Raw genomic sequence first — 20,190 nt, forward strand, 5'->3', positions numbered from 1 at the left:
ACTTATGCCATCTTGCCACTGTAATATCAGTTTGCTGGTAATGCTTGATATTGGCTCTTGTTGCTTTTACTAATGGTATAAAACCTATAAAAAGGGGACATTATTTCTGAAAGTGACAGTGTTAAGTATTCCTTCTTGGTCAATATGATTAAAACTATGAAAGCTTAACAAAAAGTAGAATAGTGTTGCTAGGAGGGCCTTTTTGGGGTAAATGTAATAACACATTTGTTCTTTTTTGGCTATCTGGTTAAACATTGGTTGGACAACTGAAGAAATACTGACTGGGTAAAAAGAATCTGTAATCTGAAGCTTCTTTTAATCTTGGGATGACTTTGGGGCAGTAAAAAATAATGGCAGTAAATAATTCCTTTACTGTTGCTGTTGGCAGAATATAAAGTTGAAGGTCCCTTCCACAACCAGGAAAAACTACACATTTTACAGTATGTACAATTAGTTTAACTTTATTAATGATCAGTGATTATATATGTGTAAATGAACTGGAGCTTCTAAGGCAATATATGGCATGGGATCTAGTTTGGTACAAACACTTAAGTGTTGATATAATAATCTTGGTTTTAAATAACACAATACCAGTTCTAAATCTATAAAGATTAGCTTGATAGCAAAATTAGCAATTTTGTGTGGATGGCATGCTAACTTGGGATATCTTTTTATTTGTGCCATTATAATTGCATCTAATACTTATTTCAAGCAGGTATGCTCTGCATGCATTGAATGAAGAGCATATTGGTTGTTGGGGGGCGATTTTTTCAAAGTTTTTAAATACTAATCCTGCTTTCTTTAGCCCTGTATACAAAGTATGGTTATAAATGAGGTTTGTGAGTAACTGCAGGATGAATCTTTTCTAGCGGGGAACTATGAATTCTATGGCTCCTGCTCTCATTTGACTTAATTCTTTTCTTTGTGCCTTTGTAAGTCAAAGGTTGTCCTATACAGGTGCTATTGGTACCAGATACTCAAATGCAAAGATTATGTCTTTTGAAATATCAGTGTTTTAAATAGTTGAAGAAATCTTTGTCTTAGAATCAGTCTTAGAGGTAGCATGGTATTCCCTTCTATAAAGTTCATAAACATTTGCTTATTTGAATACTTAGCAATTACAGTAGTAAGTAGTGGATGGTAAAAATTAATGAGAGCAAGTCCTTATGTAAATACTGGATAATGGGTTCCATTTGCTATTAGACATTTCAGCTAGAGGGGCATCTTGTAAGTTTTCTTAAGCTTTGTAACATTTCTCAGAATGTTGTGGTGGTTATTATCCCTTCTCTATGATTAGCCTTATCATTCTTAAAATGCAAAGGAATTTTAAGGAAAGGGAATGCTGAGGGAGTTTCAGGGGGAGAAGAAGCCCAAAAGATAGAGTTGATAGCTTTAATTACCAAAGATGTTTGAATTCTTGAAACTATATGGTAAAGTCAGGAAAGAGCCCTGGAAGCCTATCTAGGCTTGAGTAATAAAATGGATACATAGTGGTAGTTCAATTATTTATTTAGCATAGATGTACTGGTACTTTTGGGCTTGTTCTACATTTGAAGTGTTTTTTACAAAAGATGTTTTAACTTCTGAAGCAAATACAGTTGTTAAATGGTTTCTAATTAGAGAATAAGGCCTGAGAATGATGACGTAGAGAATGGCATTAGCCTCGTTTTTTCACTTTTGGTTCCAGACTAACTGGAGTGTGTTTGTTTCTTCAATGAGCTGAGTGCAGTGCCTGGATTGGTATTGTAATTCTGAAAATGAAAGTTATTTATAATAGTTTGTGGACTTTATTTCATTGAGGTGAGTGTGTGCATGCTTGTGTGCTAGTGTGTGTACTTTGGTGCACATGTGTGTGTCTCTTGAAGTAAAAGTGATATCCAGCAGTTCTTGTGATACTTTCCATCCCGTTTCCGCCAAAGTGTGTTAGCCAGTTTCCTCTCTTCTTTGCAGATTTCGTGGGGACAGTGGGATCAAATATTTTTCCCCAGTCTTTGGGAATAGGTTTATACATGTGATATTAATTCAACAACTTTTACTTTCCAGTCATCAATATACGGTATGGTAAAGCAGGGTTTTCACAAGTGGTGAGTGCTCTGTATAATGGCTGATACATAATAAACACATATATTTGTGGTATTAATAAAATACAGCCTTTACCCTCTGAAATTTATGTTTATGAAAGGAGGGGAACAAGTAGAAATGGATGAGGAAAATTCTAGATATTTTATTTTTTATTTTTTTTGCGGTATGTGGGCCTCTCACTGCTGTGGCCTCTCCCATTGTGGAGCACAGGCTCCGGACGCGCAGGCTCAGCGGCCATGGCTCACGGGCCCAGCTGCTCCGCGGCATGTGGGATCTTCCCGGACCGGGGCATGAATCCGTGTCCCCTGCATCAGCAGGCGGACTCTCAACCACTGTGCCACCAGGGAAGCCCTAGATATTTATAATAAAAGGTTGAATTTAGAATCAAAGTCAGTGCAGAGGGGTGTGGAGGAGTCTTGTTTGGTTGGTGAGTTTAGAAAAGACTTAATGGAGGATGGGCCCTGAAGGGTGGGTAGGATAATCATAGAATAGGATAAGCTATCAGAAGAAGAAAAAATATTTATTGAGCCCTTTTGTAAGGTGCTAAATATAGTACCAGACCCCTTGCATTACTACATTTAATCATTCCCAATAGTTTCAAATGTTGTTTTCATCTGGTGGTTAAATGGTTTTTTAATGAAATATTATTTTGAGAATCTTGTTTTATTTCTTAGCTTCTGAGAATAGATGTTTTTCTTCCTTTGCTCAGATTTGAGCTGCATTGCTGGCTGTGGATCCTTCTTCCTTCTCTGTGATAGTCTCTCTCCCCAATTTTTTTTAAAATTTATTTATCTTACTGATTTTTGGCTGGTTGGGTCTTCGTTGCTGTGTGCGGGCTTTCTGTAGTTGCAGCGAGCGGCGGCTACTCTTCGTTGCGGTGTGCGGGCTTCTCATTGCAGTGTCTTCTCTTGTTGCGGAGCATAGGCTCTAGGCGCGCAGGCTTCAGTAGTTGTGGCTCGCGGGCTCTAGAGTGCGGGCTCAGTAGTTGTGGCGCACGGGCTTAGTTGCTCTGCGGCATGTGGGATCTTCCTGGACCAGGGCTCGAACCTGTGTCCCCTGCATTGGCAGGCAGATTTTTAACCACTGCACCACCAGGGAAGCCCTCTCCCCAATTTTTCATTTGGCTTACCCTTGATTTTGTAGTTTGTTATAATATTTTTCATAGATTAATCCACATGCCAGTTCTTCATAATTTCCTTTGAGGGTGTCATGTTGGGATGAGTTATTTTTCCTTATTGGGATTTGCTCTCATTGTACCATTCTATATTTAGCTTCCAGGAGGGAAGCTTGTTCCTGGGAATAGAATCACTACTCATTGCTTTTTCTCTTCAGTTTTTTAGGTGGTGGCAGCAGCACATCAACACATTTTGCAGAGGTAAGTTTTCCGTTGGCTGTATGGATTCTTTAGATAGTGGGTGGGTGTTAAAACCATGACAGATTTTCACTTCCCAGTGCAGCAAAACATCAGAATGTATAAGAAAAATATGGGCAAGAGTAGTCTTAGAAAGATTTGTGTTCAATAGTTGGGGCTTTGGCATGTTACTTTTAGTAAACCTTTGATTAGGAGAGAGCTGTGCTATATTTGAAACCTGGTGGTGTTTTCAGTTCTGTTTTCTGCTTCTATATTGTGTATATGGTGTGAGAATAAAAAGCTTGTATTGTTTTTTAAATAACAGTGTTGCAGACTCTTAATGGTCTGACAGTCAAGTAAAGAACAGGCCAGGATGAGTTGTAATTGAAGTCACAATGAGGCACAGTCTATGATTTTACACAGAGGTACTGGTTTCTAGAGATTACCTTTAATGATTGTGGTAGTTTGTAATTGGAATTTCAGGACTAGATTAAGGATAAGATATTTGCTTGCCTTCCAGGTCTCAAGATGGGACCTACAATTAATTTCCAGTTCTTTATATAATGCAGCATCCGTATTTTTTGGGAAAAATAATCTTAACTAGGATTTGAAAATAAGACATTAATCTGTATCCTTGAAGACCATTTTAAATTAAACGCAGTAATTTTCTTTTTCATTTAATCCATTGACTTAAAATCTGGTTTTTTTGGACCATTTTAACCATTTTTAAGTGTACAATTTAAGTGTACAATTTTAAGTGGCATTAAGTACTCTTTGTTTATTAGCATTTAGAGACTGTTACCTCACAAGGGACAGACCAGCTCTGCCTACAAAAAACACTGGTTTGCTTTTGTTCCTATTGCCGCACAGCTTGGTTAGCTCTAGAAAGCTAACAGATGCTAAAAGAAGAAAAACCCCTTAAATCCCATAATCAGAATTTCTTTGTGTTTCAGGATCACATTAGCCTTTTTTGGAGATAGTTCAAGTACCTGAAGAACTAGCAAAACTTTTTGGTAGTTATTTGTGTGTAAATTAAAACTGTATTTGCAGTGTATTTGAAAACTGGTATTCAATAAGAAACCCATAAAACCCTAAGCTTCTCTCCTTTATCCTCTGAAAATCATCTTAAGACCTGTAGCTCCCAGGTTTTTAAAAAAATTTTTTTGGACTTGCTGCTCAGCTTGCTGGATCTTAGTTCCTCAACCAGGGATTGAACCTGGGCCCTGGCAGTGAAAACGCCAAGTCCTAACCACTGGACTGCCAGGGAATTCCCAGCTCCCCAGATTTTTCCGTTGTTAGATTTATAGTCAAGAAACTTAATGAAATGTTTGGGTAACAGTCCTGTTTTATTAAGGTATTTTCTTTTACTTATGGTCTGTGGTACTTCTTTTTTTTTTTTTTTTGCGATACGCGGGCCTCTCCCTGTTGTGGCCTCTCTCGTTGCGGAGCACAGGCTTCGGACGCGCAGGCTCAGCGGCCATGGCTCACGGGCCCAGCTGCTCCGCGGCATGTGGGATCTTCCCAGACTGGGGCACGAACCCGAGTCCCCTGCATCGGCAGGCGGACTCTCAACCACCGCGCCACCAGGGAAGCCCCTGTGGTACTTCTTAATATCCAGCATTCAGCTTTTTGCTTAACTCTGAACTGCCTTGGTACATGGGTTGATTAGTGTGATTCAAGACAGATTATGTCTTTGAACTCCCACTTTCTCATTTTGGTGGATGGAAAAATATTACTTAAAATTGATTCTGCTAACCAGGCCTGGAAGCCTTTCCGGTTTTAGTAATTTTTTTCCTTGTGTATGCTATTCCTGATTACACAGATTTTCACTTACTGGTTATGCATATGCATCAGAAGAGACTTCATCTGATTTTCCTTAAGTGTTAGTTCTCTTTTAGGAGATGGAAATACATTGGTCTGTCAGTTTTATAGATATGACTCACCAGGAGGAGATGCATTCAGAAGAAAAATAAATATATATAGTTTCCTAACTTCAGTAATGCTAAATCTGACACTGACTGCATAAGTTATCCTTCAGGTGTTGAAGTAATTTTGCTTAGTCATAGCCTGTGACTTCATGTTCTTAAGGGTTTGTAGCAAGGGCATGATTATGCCCAGTTTTCCCTTGTCATCATGCCTGAATATTTCAGTTTTCTCCTTTTTAAACGATATTTTGCACTTAAAAAATAGAAAAAAAAAGTATTTTCTTTTAATACTGTAGAAGTTGTCAGGGATTTAAAAAAATCATCTAAGAAGTATATGTTTAGTGTACTTCCAGCACTCTGCTAGAAGTAGGAGCAAGAAGCAAATGTTATGGTTGCCTTGCCAGCAAGGAACTTATAATTTATTTGGGGAACAAGTGCAAACATATGAAACAGATATGAAAACAAGTGTGTACAGAGAGTATAATAAACTTATTATGGGGATGTAACAAGTACAGTAGAAGGGAGAGATTAGGTGGGCTGCAGTCTTTGGGAAGACTAAAATCTTTAGGAAAGAGGTCAAATGACATAGTGATATGCACGGATCCAGACTGCCTGAGTTTAAACCCTGGGTCTACTGCTTACTGACTAGGTAACCTGGGCAGAAGTACTTAGAATTTCTCTGTGCCTCTGTGTTCTCCTTTATAAGTTGGGGAAAATAATAATACCTACCTCAGAGGGTTGTCATGAGGATTAGGTGAGTTGATACATGCCAGGTGTGTGGGCCAGTGTGCCTGCCATATAGTGAGCGCTTAATAAATTTTAGCCATTATTAAGACTTCATGGAGAAGGTAAAACTCCTTCATGGAGAAGGTAAAACTCCTTCATGGAGAAGGTAAAACAAGGCTTCAAGTACTAGAGCCTTAAAGGGTATGTGGAATTTAGATAAGCAAAGAGGTGAGAAATGCTATCTCAAGATAGTATTCATAGGCCATAAGGTCTTATACCCATGTCCCTGGAGGAAAAACTTAGAAAGAAAATTATGTGTGGAGAGGGCTTCCCTGGTGGCACAGTGGTTAAGAATCCGCCTGCCAATGCAGGGGACATGGGTTCGAGCCCTGGTCCAGGAAGATCCCACATGCCGCAGAGCAACTAAGCCTGTGCGCTACAACTACCGAGCCTGCGCTCTAGAGCCCGTGAGCCACAACTACTGAGTCCGTGTGCCACAACTACTGAAGCCCGCGCGCCTATAGCCCGTGGTCTGTAACAAGAGAAGCCACCGCAATAAGAAGCCCACGCACCGCAACGAAGAGTAGCTCCCACTCACCGCAACTAGAAAAAGTCCATGCGCAGCAATGAAGACCCAGTGCAGCCAAAAATCAGTCAATCAATCAATCAGTCAGTCAATAAAAAGAAAATTATGTGTGGAAACGAAAGCTATTTTTCTTTTCTATATTTCAGTTGGTAATTTCAGCAAAGGCTTATGCTCAATTTTGCTCTTTCTTCAGCCAGAGTTGCTTGTACAATGAAGAGGTTATTTTCTTAATTAGCATTTACTAATAGCTGAATTCTTAAAATACTAGATATATCAGAAGAGGCTTAGTCCAAGCAAAATTTCTCATATAATTGGTATTGATTTTGTTTTCTGAATTGGGTCTGGGGTGGGGGAGATAGGGAGGGTGTATGAGGATGGAGGAGTGTTGCCAGTTAAATGGGAACTATGAGTGATGTGTGAGGGTCAGTGGAGAGTGAATCTAGAAATGTTGCTAGCAGTTTGTATAGAGAGAGGACATAGCTATACTGAGGTTCCTGTTGATAACCTGGGGAATGGAGCCCATGGCTATCTGAGGGGTTTCATTGACTACTTGAAAGCTTCTGACCATGACCTGGTGCCAGTGAGACATCTGATCGGAAGGTCTCAACTTACCTCAGTTTTATCACTTCAGTGCAAGAGCAGCTGTAGCTGCTGCCTCAGATTAGCAGAAAATAAGATAGATGGCTTTCTAGAAAAAGAACTCCCAGGTGTGCAAGAAGGCAGGGTACTCTGAGCAGTCTGATTTATATTTATTTAAATAAAGTTTGTTTTGCTACATATGCAACATTACAATGGGCAATAAAAAAGGTATTAAAAAGCATCTGGAGTCCCGCTCTACTAAGAGCCCCCTTTCTCCATACATTTCCTTTCAGGTTTTGTCTTGAGGCATAGATACTGAAAAATATTGTAACAACATTAAGAAGATTTTTTAAAAATGAAAAATCTTCCATATTCTCATTACCTTATTTTTACTTTATTTATTTGTTTATTTATTTTTAATACTTTCCATTTCTCACATTCATGCTTCATAACTTTTCAGATATAATCATAGGATATACTGTATTGTATTTCTGATTTTTAAAATTTGCTTAGGATTATGTCATAAATCTTTTTTCTTATCTCTTCATAGTTATAAGAATTATATATTTTATGACTTCATATTATTTCATGCCTGTGCTATATTAAACTGTTATCCTGTGTTAAAACCTGTCTGGTTATATGTGATGGTTGATAATTGATCATACCTCTTCCCTCCATCTGAGCGTCCAGAACATACTGAGAAATAAAACATAGACGCCAGGCAGATGGAAATAAAGATTTAGTTTTTATTCAGCCAAATGGAGAGCACAGTTGATCTGTGGCCAAATGAACATCCTAAGTCTGCACAGGATGACCCACTTGAGAATTAGAGGCTGCTGAGCAGGCACAAATACTCAGAACCACTTCTTTTGCATTTATGCAGCCTCCTTATAAATGAACTCCATCCGTTGGAGAAATGCGAATTAGCAGAACTTTTGCTAATTAGCAAAAACTTTTGCCACTCACCAATCGGATGCATCACTCTTCTGGTAGGGAAGAGTAATGAGGAATGAATGAAGAGGTCAGAGGTGAACATGAAAGCTCTGATTCCTCCCTCCTCCCCTTTGGGTTTAGTAATTTAAGTCTGTAGTTAGCAGGGGATTGGGACTAGTACCTCTGGTAGTTAGGGGAGGAGATCAGTAGGCTTTGAGGGCAGTTTTACTTCCACCTTCATGAAGGCTCTCTCCATTACCAGCTCATGCTCTTTTGTGTGTGCTCCTGGGACCTGTGGAGAAAGCTCTGAAATAATCAAGAACAACATAAAGTTAAATTAAATTGAACTACAATAAATAAAAGTGTTGATATTCTACTGTTTTTGACCTACAAAGATGGTAATTTTAAATGATTAAACCTAGTGAAAAGAAGTTAAAGATTTCAAACCTTTAACTTTCCTTTACCAAGTAAATCATCCTTTACCTGTTTGCTGTTCTTCCCAGTCTCAGCCAGAGGGCTTGTACTCAAATGCCAGGTAGAGTTTGGGTTCTTTGAGCAGCTGCAGCCTGGATGGGATCTTAAAGGTTGAATTAACTCAACCAAATCTTTCATCTGTCTCACTTTTTAGTATGAAGGGTTAAAATAGCTCATTTCACAGTGCTGCCTACTTCACATCCAGTCCATTTGGAAATATCAAGTAAAACTCCTGAGCTCTTCAACAGTTGTTCAAGGAATAACTATGTTTATGTCATTCGTGACTAAGTTCACACCAGTAATACTGTTGCCAAGCAAAGACCATAACATAAACTCAATGGTAGCTGAAGGAAGAAGAGTGAAACAGAAAACAGTCTTGGTGTCAGCCTTGCCAGTTTTTTGTTCAGTGACTGCCAGTTGACCAGAGTCCATAGCCTCTAAATTTAAACTCACTTGGGAAAAGGTGCCTTTCAAGAGATTGTTTATGGCAGAGTGTTTACATTTTGGGGGGTGGGTGGGCATTGGACATCGTATTTTTTTCTTTGTGAATGACATTTGAATACTCTATTTTTATAAAATTTAGGAATTTGCCATAGTCACCCATAGCCTTTTATAAAAACATTTATTTATTTAATTTATTTTTGGCTGCGTTGGGTCTTCGTTGCTGTGCGTGGGCTTTCTCTAGTGGCTGCGAGTGGAGGCTACTCTTGGTGGCAGTGCGCGGGCTTCTCATTGCTGTGGCTTCTCTTGTTGCGGAGCATGGGCTCTAGGTGTGTGCGGGCTTCAGTAGTTGTGGCACGTGGGCTCAGTAGTTGTGGCTCGCGGGCTCTAGTGCGTAGGCTCAGTAGTTGTGGCACATGGGCTTAGTTGCTTTGCAGCCTGAGGGATCTTCCTGGACCAGGTCTTGAACCCGGGTCCCCTGCATTGGCAGGCGGATTCTCAACCACCATGCCACCAGGGAAACCCCTCACCCATAGTCTTGAGATTTGTTCTGAGAGTCCTTTCTTTCCCAGCCAGCATATTATAAATCTCTTAATTTCCTTTTATTTTTGAGCCTTATATTCCAGGCGTCCGTGAGCTGATTTGAGGATGAGCACTGTTTTTATTTTTCTTTCAATATCCACTGCTCCTGGTAGTCATTCTAGTGCTTCTTATTCTTTTTAAAAAACTTCTAATTTTCCTTAATTTATTGAACAAATGAATTTATTTTCTAGAGACCCAACGTAGCCAAAAATAAAATGAATAAATAAATAAATTTATTTAAAAAAAACCTTGTATCCAGGCTATGTAGAGACCTTTTAAAATGGAATAATGAGAAAACAACCCAGTTTCAGAAAATGGCAAAAGATTTGAACAATCTACTTCACCAAAGAAGATATATAGATGGCAAAAAAAAAAAATGCTCAACATCATTAGTCATTAGGGAATTGCAAATTAAAACCACAATGAGGGGATTCTTTGGTGGTCCAGTGGTTAGGACTCTGCTTCCACTGCAGAGGGCATGGGTTCAGTCCCTGGTTGGGGAACTAATATCCCACATGCCGCGTGGCATGGCCAAAAAATAAAAGCCACCAAAATGAAATACCACTATACCACTTACAGCATGGTTAAAATTTAAGACTGACAATATTAACTTTTGGTGAGGCTATGGAGCAACTGAAATTGAATGTAAAAATGGTACAACCACTTTAGAAAACAGGCTAGCTGTTTTTTAAAAAAGATAAAAATACATCAGCCATATGATTCAGCCATTCCACTCCTCTAAGATATGTACATAATTGTTCATAGCAACTATTTGTAATAATAAAAAATTAGAAACAACCCAAATGCCTGTCAACAGGTGGATGGATAAACAGATAAATAAAATTTAAATTATTTCAGACGTAATTTGTTTTTTTTCCATTTACTCTTTGTTTAGTGATTCCTTGGCCAAACCCAACAAACACTCCCCCCACCAAGACCCTTTTAGTAAAAAGTGTGTACAATAGAATGGTCTTATCAGGCATTCTTACACTGTTTTGTCACAGCTTTGCCACAGCTTTCTGATGAACCTTCTATAAGTTAAGTATTTTATAGACACGTGTCTTCACTTTGTGGTGATGCTGCCTTTTTTTTTTTTACAAGTGTATAAATACATCCATTTTGTTTAATCTTTATTCTGTGGTGGAAATGTGGATGTCATTGTTACAAAACACAAGGTTGTAATGTTGATCTAGATGGTTGACTATGCTTAGGACAGAAGTTCATGATCACCTTTGGCTCAAGTTTTTATTTTTAGTATGGGAAACTGGTCAGAGGCATGTGGATCTGAGCTCAGTGTTAAGGTCCAGACATTGGCTTGTTTCTTTTTTTGTTTTTAAATTAATTAATTTATTTTTGGCAGCGTTGGGTCTTCATTGCTGCGTTGCAGGCTTTATCTAGTTGCGGTGAGCGGCAGCTACTCTTTGTTGCAGTGCACGGGCTTCTCATTGCAGTGGCTTCTCTTGTTGCGCAGCACGGGCTCTAGGCACACGGGCTTCAGTAGTTGCAGCACGCAGGCTCAGTAGTTGTGGCTCGCAGGCTCTAGAGTGCAGGCTCAGTAGTTGTGGCTCCTGGGCTTAGTTGCTCCGTGGCATGTGGGATCTTCCCAGAGCAGGGCTCGAACCCGTGTCCCCTGCGTTTGCAGGCGGATTCTTAACCACTGCGCCACCAGGGAAGTCCTGGCTTGTTTCTATATGAAGGAAATAGTTTCTTGGTATATAAATTTTTCCCCCTGTGCATATACTTGAAAGACTTCTCTTTTCTCCTCCATGAAATTGGAGAAGCATACATTTTTTTAATTCGGAACTGCTGAATTTTGAAGTGTTAAAAGTTAATCCTCTCTTTTTTCAGTATTTCTTCTTCCTGTTTCCTCTTTCTCCTTTTCTTAAAAGCAGTAACATGTGCTTTATTTCTGGTTTTTACTAGTTCTGGGACCATTTGGACCCCACGATGTTTTTCCAAGATTTTAGACCCTTTCTAAGTAGCAGTCTACTGGACCAAGATAATAGAGCCAATGAGAGGGGTCACCAAACTCACACTGACTTCTGGGGACCAAGTCGGCCGCCACGGCTGTCAGTGACTCAAAGATACAGATCTCGAGGAAGTACTCGTCCTGATAGATCCCCTGCTTTTGAAAGGTGAGTGCAAAGTTGTTATTTAAGTTCTTTTAAAGGGTAGTTTCAATGAAGGACATATTGACATAATCTAATCTTTATAAGGTTTTCGTACTTATTACCTTTGTGGACAAGATGGGGATTTATATACAGAATGAAAATGAAGCTAAATTGAGTGTCTATACTCAACTAGTATAATTTACTGATGATAAACTGACGGATGATAAAACTAATGATATAGGTCTCTGGTTAATATTTTTATTAATATTTCAGATTAATATATCAGTGATATGTTTGTCAAAACTTCAGAAGATACTGAAAGGGATAGCAGATATATTGGATGACATTAGGATTCAAAAAGACCTCAATAGATTAGGGCAATGGACTTAATATGAAATTTAATAATGATATAGTCTTCTGCAAAACATTCATGCAACAAATATTTATTGAGTGTCTTTTATGCTGGGACACTTGTACTGGATACTGGGGATATAATGGTAAGCAAAACAGATGGTGGTACTTGATCTCATGGATCCCTTTTAGTAGGAATAATAAACACTAATTTTTCTAAGTGTTTGCTGTATGCATAGGATTGTGCTTCATGCTTTTTCTCTTATCTCATTTAATCCATATAAAATGGTAGGTATTGTTGCTATTCTCATTTTATATAAGAATAAACTAAGACTCAGAGAAGTAAGGTAACTTGGATCAATGGTGAATCTAGGACTTGAACCCAGGGATATATGCATCTTGTGCTGCACTGAGATAGCAGCTGCTAGCCACATGCGGTTATATCAATTTAAATTAATTAAAAGTTCAAAAGACTCAAAATTCCTCAGTCACACTCACCACTTTTCAAGTGCTCAGTAGCCACAGATATCGAGTAGACACCATATTTCACAGCACAGGTTATAAACATTTCCATCATCTCAGAAAGTCCTATTGGACACTGCTGTTCTAGAGTCTACACTCCCCTCCCCTCCACACACCTAGATTTTACTATTAATATTTTACTATACTTACGTTATCACATATCTATCCATTGATTTGTCCATTAGTTCGTCTTATATTTTGTAAATTTCAAAGTTAGTTGCAGACAGTCTTTCTTAGGACAATTATAGGCTATGGGAAGTCTGATTTAATGGGATTGTCTAGGACAAAAGCCAATGATATCTTAGACTTTTAATAACTTATGGTGCTCAGAGGTAAATCCATCATTTCCTGTGCCAGTTAAACTGTATCTGTATTACTTTCCCTTTACTACCTGGCTTGGACCCTGTTGTTGAACTCCTCAACTACAGTTCATCTAAACTTTTACATCCTGTGCTTTTTCTCCCACCCGCTAAACTGCCAATCAGTGCTATGGTCCACTTTTCCATGCTCCTTTACTTGGCGATGGATAAGTACTGCTGGAGGAAAATCATATAAATGTGCCCACTGGTGCCCCTGCAGCTGGTAAAGGGCATTTAATCTCCATTAAACTGTCAGTGCTTTTAATTTGCATTTCCCTCTGCAAATATTTTGAACGATCACTACATTTCAGTCTCTGAATTTCCTATCTAGTAGATGATTCTCAGCAGCTTATTTGTATTCTTCATTATAAAAATTAGGACTTTAGGCATGAACTCCCCAAATCCCTGTGCCCAATTTCTTTGACATCAGTATTTATTTTTCCTTCCAGTCTCCTGAGATGAGATATCCTTTCTTTTTTTCAAAGCAACTCCATCAGCCCATGTACCTATTTCTTTTGGGATTTTGTTTCATTCATTTTCTTCTCCCTGTTCTCTTTTCCCCCTTTACTGCTCCCTGCCCCCCTCCTCCTTTAGCTCTGTGGTTTTCAATTTTGGCTATACATTAGTGTCACTGAGGATATTTTTTAGAATACAGATACCTGGGCCATACCCCCAGGGATTCTGATTTAATTATTCTGGGTGAGGTCCAAGCATTTGTAATTTTTAAAAGCTCCTTTGGTTATTCTGATTGTAGCCAGCGTTGAGAACCACTGCTTTAGTTACTGCCTAATCTTATTTCCTTCCCCTTTGAATAAGATTTCTTAAGGGGAGCCTATGTTTATTTTATGTACTTTCTCATCTCTTATTATGCTTCTGCTCCTATAGTCTGGCCCTTTTTTCACTAAAATCCCTGGTGACCTTCTATTCTGGTTACATACCCAGTGGATACTTTAAAATTTTTATCACATGGGTCCAATTCACTGAATTCAACATTTTTGGTCTTTTTCTTCCCTCTAGAAATTCTCTACTTCTGTGACTTCCATGATAGTATATTTTCTTGACTTACCTATTTTCTGACTTCTCCTTCTTGTGGATAGTGTTTCTGTATATTTGTTTTCCTAAGGTGTTTCCTTCATTTTGGTTTTCTTCTTACCCTTCAACAAGGTTTCTTAACTTTGGGACTGTTGACATTTTGGCTGGATAATTTTGTTCTGTAGGGCTCTCCTGTATGTTGTAGGATGTTTAGCAGCATCCCTGGCCTCTACCTACTACATGCAGTAACCAACCCCCCCTCCCCCAAAGTTATGACAACCGAAAATGTCTCCAGATATTGCCAGATGTTCCCCTGGGGGAGCAAAATTGTCTCTGGTTGAGAATACTGCTCTGTAAGCGTTTTCTGGCCATTATTAGGTTCTCTCACAGTTCTAATAATTACCTGTATACAAACACTCCCAAATCTATATTTCTTTTTGACTTTTCTCCGTAATTTAAGATTTGAATGTATAACCTCTTGTTAGACATTTCTATTTGGATGTTCCATAGGTACTACAAACTCACAAAAATGGAAACCAAACTCTTTTCTTCCAGACCTGATCCTTTTTCTTTATTTCTGATTTTGATTGGAAGTACCACTCTCTACCTAGGCATTAATCTAGAATCTTTTCTTTGTCTCATCTAGCTCATATACACATCCAATCAAACATTAAGTCTTTCTGATTTTTTTTCCTATTTCTCAACTCCCATTTTGTCCAGCCATTTTCCCCCTAGTTCATATCTACATCTTTTCTTGTTTGCCTGCACTATTGCATTAGCCTCCTTCAAAGCTTTATCATTCTTAAATTTACTCCCATATTACCCTTGCAGGATTATGTGCCTCAGTGTTCAGATCTGTATCACTTCCTGCCTTAAAATCCGTTGTCATGGGGTCTATAACTTCATATACAAGGCCCTCTTTATAGAGGTTTTGAACTCTCCCGACTTCTGTAGCCTTGTTTCTGGTCACTTCTTGCTTTTTTTTTATTCTACCAATATGAAACTTGTAGTTTTCTACATATGCCATACTGTTTCATGCTTCTATATATGTTTTCTTAATCTGTTTTCTCTGGCAGAAGTACCTCTACTGCTTTTTTAACCCAATTAATCCGTCCTTCACTGAATTTAGGAAGCCTCCCATGACCCCCAGGACTGTATCAAACGCTCTTCTTTTGTGCTTCCCCAAAGCACCTTATGCATTCTTCTATTCATACTTCTAACTACACAAATTGAAGTTATTTTAATACTAGGTAGCATTCATGAAGAATACATACTGTGCCAGGCTTGACATTCATTAGCCCATTTAATGTTCCCAGTAACCCTATGAGGTAGGTATTATTGAGGAAAATTGAGATTCTGCCTTAGTAGAGCCACTGTTAGTTATCTATTATTGCATAACAAGTTACTCTAAAACTTGGTGACTTAAAACAGTAATAATCATGTATTCTCTCTCACCGTTTCTTTGGGTCAGTAGTTTGGATAGGGTATGGGGAAATAGTTTGTCTTTGCTGTATGATGTCTGGGACCACAGCTAGAAGACTTAAAGCTGAAGACTTGACTGGAATTTGCAGGCTTATTTGCTTACATGTCTGGTGGTTAATGCTTGCTCGTGGCTGGGGGTCTAGTTCGTGCTGCCACCTGGAAAACCCACATGTGACCTTCCTTAGTTTGAAGAGTCAAGACAAGTTTTTTGTTTTTTGGGGTTTTTGCAGGATGTCCATTAATTTGGATTTGTCTGGTTGTTTCTTCATTCAGATTAAATATCTGAGCAAGAATACAAAATAAATGATGTATCCCTCTCGGTGTATCACAACAGAGGGTGCACATGATGTCAGCTTGACCCATCATGGGTGATGTTAAGTTTGACCATTTGGTTAAGGCAGTGCCTGCCAAATTTTTCTTATAAAGGTGCCCTTTCTCTTTTGTAATTAATATATAATCTGAGGTGATACTTGGAGATTGAGTAAATATCTGGTTCTCTAATAGCTTTTTACCTAATGATATTAGACTCCATTGATGATTCTTGCCTGAATTATTACTATAATGGCTATACAATAATGATTTTCTATTTCTTTGATTCTTTCTACAGCTATTAGACAATCTGTTGTTAAAAAAAAAAAGTTTTTCTCTCTCCCTGCCCTACCTTATCTGTCTACTTATTTTAGCCCAGACTCATGCATTTTGTTTTAATCATTATTCATTTTGATGATCAAATAATCTCAGTTTGGCCAGAGAAATTGGATCTAAGCATTTTAGGTAGCAGCCCTTGTTCACAGCCCTTAAATTAATAAGAGAGTTGGGACATCTAAGTAAAGTGATCATCCCGTGTTTCTCTGATTATTAGCTGATAATTTCTTGCCAGTTGGACAAATGGAGCTTCTGCTGCGTTTCCTTTAATGGAAATAAAATCTTTCAAGAAGATTTTTTTTTTAGTTGTCAAATAAGAACAGGGAGATTTACCCTAATTTGTCAGTTCTACCGTTTGAATGCTTAAAAACAATATGAATGCCGTTAGGCAGCCATATGTCCTGTCTGCAATCTACTAGAGACGTAGGTGACTAGCATTTACCAAATGCCTAGGATTTTTTAGGCAGTAGGCTGTATACACTCTTCTCATAGAGCCGTTGAGCTGGGCCATGTACAGTTAAAGAAGACAGGGGTCAAATTTTAAAACGTTTTGCTCAAAAATTCCTTGCCAGACTAATAAAATATCAATGTGAAGATATTAGCTTGAATCAGTTCTCCTTGGTTGCTTTGCCTTTTTATACCATGGGAAATTGTGGTCTGTTCTGCTACTACATTGTCTCTTTAACTGATAGTAAGAGTGGGAGAAAGACATGAGCTTCCTTTTCTCACATGTCCTTTACTGATAATCATATTACCTTAGTAACATGCAAGCAACAAATAACCTGATTTAATGATGGCTCAAACAAGCTTTTTTTTTTCTTACACATAACAAGTCTGTAGGTAGGTCACAGCAAATAAGTTCAGTGTGTCAGCCGTGTTAGGGTTGGATCTCTGTGATTCTCATGGTCTTTCCCTCATGCTTACTGCCTTAGGACTTCAGGCAGGAAGAAAGGGGAAAGGGATAGCACCAGTTTATTTGTCCCATATTTTGAAGGAAAGGAAAATCTTTTTCACTGCTCCACTTCCACCTCTTCACTTCCTGCCTGGAAAATTCTATTCCCTGGGCACTTTGTCACATGCTCCCCACACTCAGCTGTAAAGAAAGCTAGGAGAGCATGGATTTAGCTTTTCTGTCCTTTGTAGTAGGAGGTGGCAAGGGAGAAGGCTGTTGAGAATGGATTGGGGTCAGCCTGTCAGTGTCTGCTAATTAGCTATTTTATTAGCTACTTCAGCTAATAGAATAAGTGGCATGTTATTTCATTATTTTATATTAAACGATGTTATAGCAATCTTCTGAAGATTTTAATCCTATTGCTTATAAAATATATTAACCATGGGCACCCCTCCCTGACCCCTTTTTTGTGGATGTCATGAACTCAGTGATTTTGGCTCTAAATCAGTGTTTTCTGCATTTTAGTCATTTAAGTACTGTATTGATGAATTTTTTCCTCTCTGTCATCATCATTATTTTTATTTAATGTTTTCTTTAAATGGACCTACTTTTTTTTTTTTACCTGTGTTACCAAACTCAGGTTCAGCTGCTTGCCTTTCAAAAGCCAGTACTTGAGAGACCAGTGTTGGTAGGAAGGGAAAGGTTGCTTTATTTAGGAGGCTGGCAACCTGGGGGAGAAGGCAGACTTGTGTTCAAAGGTCAACTCCCCTGCTTCTGATCAGGGGGCAAGAGCTTTGAAAGGGGAGTTTCAGGGATGTATAGGTGGAGGGAGGGGCCTATGTGCAGAACAGCACAGTCAGCTCCAACAGTCGTCTTGAAGTTGGTCATGTGGTGATCTGATCAGCATCATCTTGATTGTTTTAAGTACAGTTAATCTTCAGTTCCAGGGTTGGTTTATTCCCATTTCCTTGACGCCAGTTCTCAGAATTGTTAAGATGGAGCAGCTTATGTCATGGCTACAGTCTGGTCATCATGTAGTTAACTTCTTCCACCTGGTATGGGTTTCAGTATCTGCAAAACAGCTCAAAAGCTATGGCTCAGAATATTATCTGTAGCCCTTGAAGAGGAACTAAAGGTCCTTGACTTTGTTTAACGACTATTGTTTGGTTTTGTTTGACTGCTTTCCTTTGCTTCTGTATTTTCCCATTTCTCTGATTAATTTTATTCTAAAGTTTTTCTAGAGACAAGAGACAGGCAGAGGACATGGTAGGGTCTGTCCCAGGAAGGCCCCATAGGGTCCTTCTGTTACACTTATTTAGATGTGCTGTGAAAAGAAACTTCACAGTATTATCTGTGTAAACATTATTGACTGTATAGTCATTAGCTGTTTGTTTGGTTTTTTTTTCCCACTTAAGTAGAGACTACTTCCTGCTGTAGGATCAGAAAATGCCAGATATTACATTTTCATTCTAAGTACACACTTAGGAAGAAAATAGCCAACCATTAGAGATGTGTAAAAATGGATTTTGCTGTGTTTATATGGAAAATAAAAAATCCAATTTACGTACCCATTTATACCTGTTGTAGTTTTTTCTCACTGCTCCACGGGGGTAGGGACAATATCTAATTAGATATCTTTATTATCTAATTTTCTTCACATAGCAGGATATTTTGTCGAACTTTCCATGTCGTTACTTATAGACCTGCCAGATCTGTCGCATTTAAACACATGAATAGAATTCCATCTTATGAATGTATGGTAATTAATTTAGACAATTCCCTAATGATGAAGATTGGAGAGCTTTTAGATTTTCTTTTTTCATCATTATAAACTATAGTGCATTGAACACTCCTCCTTATTTATATATTTTTGTATGTCTATGAGAATCTATCTTTCTGTATTTTTAATTCTTTTTTTCTCTGTACTTCATTTTGGGTATTTTCTATTGACCCACCTTCAGTATCATTAGTCTTATCTTCTGCTGTTTTTGATCAACTGTTAAACCTATCAAAGGAATTCCTTATTTCAGATATGATGATTTTCATTTCTAGAATTTCAATTTGATTGCTGTATGGATTCAGATTCTTGTGGTGATATTCTCCATCTTTATTTGAACATACTAGTCATAGTTAATTTAAAGCCCTTTTTTGGTAACTTCAGTATCTGGATCACCTCTGTGTCTATATTTTTTTTTTAACATCTTTATTGGAGTATAATTGCTTTACAATAGTGTGTTAGTTTCTGCTTTATAACAAAGTGAATCAGCTATACATATACATATATCCCCATATCTCCTCCCTTTTGCGTCTCCCTCCCACCCTCCCTACCCCACCCCTCTAGGTGGTCACAAAACACCCAGCTGATCTCCCTGTGCTATGCGGCTGCTTCCCACTAGCTATCTATTTTACATTTGGTAGTGTGTATATGTCCATGCCACTCTCTTCGTCCCAGCTTACCCTTCCCACTCCCCGTGTCCTCAAGTCCATTCTCTACGTCTGCATCTTTATTCCTGTCCTGCCCCTAGGTTCTTCAGAACCTTTTTTTTTTTTTTTTTTAGATTCCATATATATGTGTTAGCATACTGTATTTGTTTCTGACTCACTTCACTCTGTATGACAGACTCTAGGTCCATCCACCTCACTACAAATGACTCAATTTCGGTTTTTTTATGGCTTAGTAATATTCCATTGTATACATGTGCCACATCTTCTTTATCCATTCATCTGTCGATAGACACTTAGGTTGCTTCCATGTCCTGGCTATTGTAAATAGAGCTGCAATGAACATTGTGGTACATGACTCTTTGAATTATGGTTTTCTCAGGGTATATGCCCAGTAGTGGGATTGCTGGGTCATATGGTAGTTCTATTTTTATTTTTTTAAGGAACCTCCATACTGTTCTCCATAGTGGCTGTATCAATTTACATTCCCACAAACAGTGCAAGAGGGTTCCCTTTTCTCCAGATCCTCTCCAGCATTTATTGTTTGTAGATTTTTTGGTGATGGCCATTCTGACTGGTGTGAGGTGATACTTCATTGTAGTTTTGATTTGCAACGAAGAGTAGCCACCGCTCACCACTCGCTGCAACTAGAGAAAGCCCGCGCACAGCAACGAA

General features: G+C 38.5%; 1 protein-coding gene across 2 annotated transcripts in view; it reads left to right on the forward strand.

Annotated features, from left to right (window-relative positions):
- The window catches only part of RNF115 (ring finger protein 115), a 60,549-nt gene that overhangs the window by 20,203 nt on the left and 20,156 nt on the right, over positions 1-20,190 (forward strand). Inside the window, exons 2-4 of one of the 2 annotated variants that reach the window (XM_082834487.1) lie at positions 389-440; positions 3,415-3,457; positions 11,603-11,814. In XM_082834487.1, the coding sequence (XP_082690613.1) occupies positions 389-440; positions 3,415-3,457; positions 11,603-11,814 (307 nt within the window). The remainder of the gene's footprint in view (positions 1-388; positions 441-3,414; positions 3,458-11,602; positions 11,815-20,190) is intronic. The other variant, XM_082834486.1, reaches the window with a different exon arrangement.

Source organism: Leucopleurus acutus, assembly GCF_964270905.1.
Source record: "Leucopleurus acutus genome assembly, chromosome: 2".
Taxonomy (NCBI): domain Eukaryota; kingdom Metazoa; phylum Chordata; class Mammalia; order Artiodactyla; family Delphinidae; genus Leucopleurus; species Leucopleurus acutus.